This window comes from Penaeus monodon, chromosome 33 (assembly GCF_015228065.2).
Source record: "Penaeus monodon isolate SGIC_2016 chromosome 33, NSTDA_Pmon_1, whole genome shotgun sequence".
Lineage (NCBI taxonomy): Eukaryota > Metazoa > Arthropoda > Malacostraca > Decapoda > Penaeidae > Penaeus > Penaeus monodon.
Window position 1 is genome coordinate 11,288,901 of NC_051418.1, and position 353 is coordinate 11,289,253.

The window sequence follows — 353 nt, forward strand, 5'->3', positions numbered from 1 at the left end:
GTGAGACAGTCAAACTGACAAGAGAGTAGCTGACACACAAAGAAATCAAGAGGCAGAAAAGAGAAAGACAGAAGGATACGCCCATGGACCAAGAGGGAAGGGACAGAAGGAGAGATAGAATGGAAAAACGAGAGAATCTAGGAACGAGACAAAAGGAGTGACAGATTCTCCGCAACAACTCTCCTCAAACTTACCACCTAAGGTCCGGACTTTTTCCACACAGAGGGAGCAGCACTCTCCCTGGCTCGGAAGGGAGGATTTCCTTCTGGTATTTCAATAAGGCCTTCGAAGGCTGCCCCTTTTCCCTCATGTCAGGCTACATCATGCAAAGAGAGACAGGAATTAGGGGTGTA

The 353-nt window shown here is 47.9% G+C and overlaps 1 protein-coding gene across 1 annotated transcript in view; it reads right to left on the reverse strand.

The window, feature by feature from the left end:
* LOC119594028 (thiopurine S-methyltransferase-like) overlaps window positions 1-353 on the reverse strand; it is a 5,910-nt gene that overhangs the window by 3,550 nt on the left and 2,007 nt on the right. The window contains exon 3 of the mRNA XM_037943056.1: window positions 195-316. Coding sequence (XP_037798984.1) covers window positions 195-316 — 122 coding nt within the window. The remainder of the gene's footprint in view (window positions 1-194; window positions 317-353) is intronic.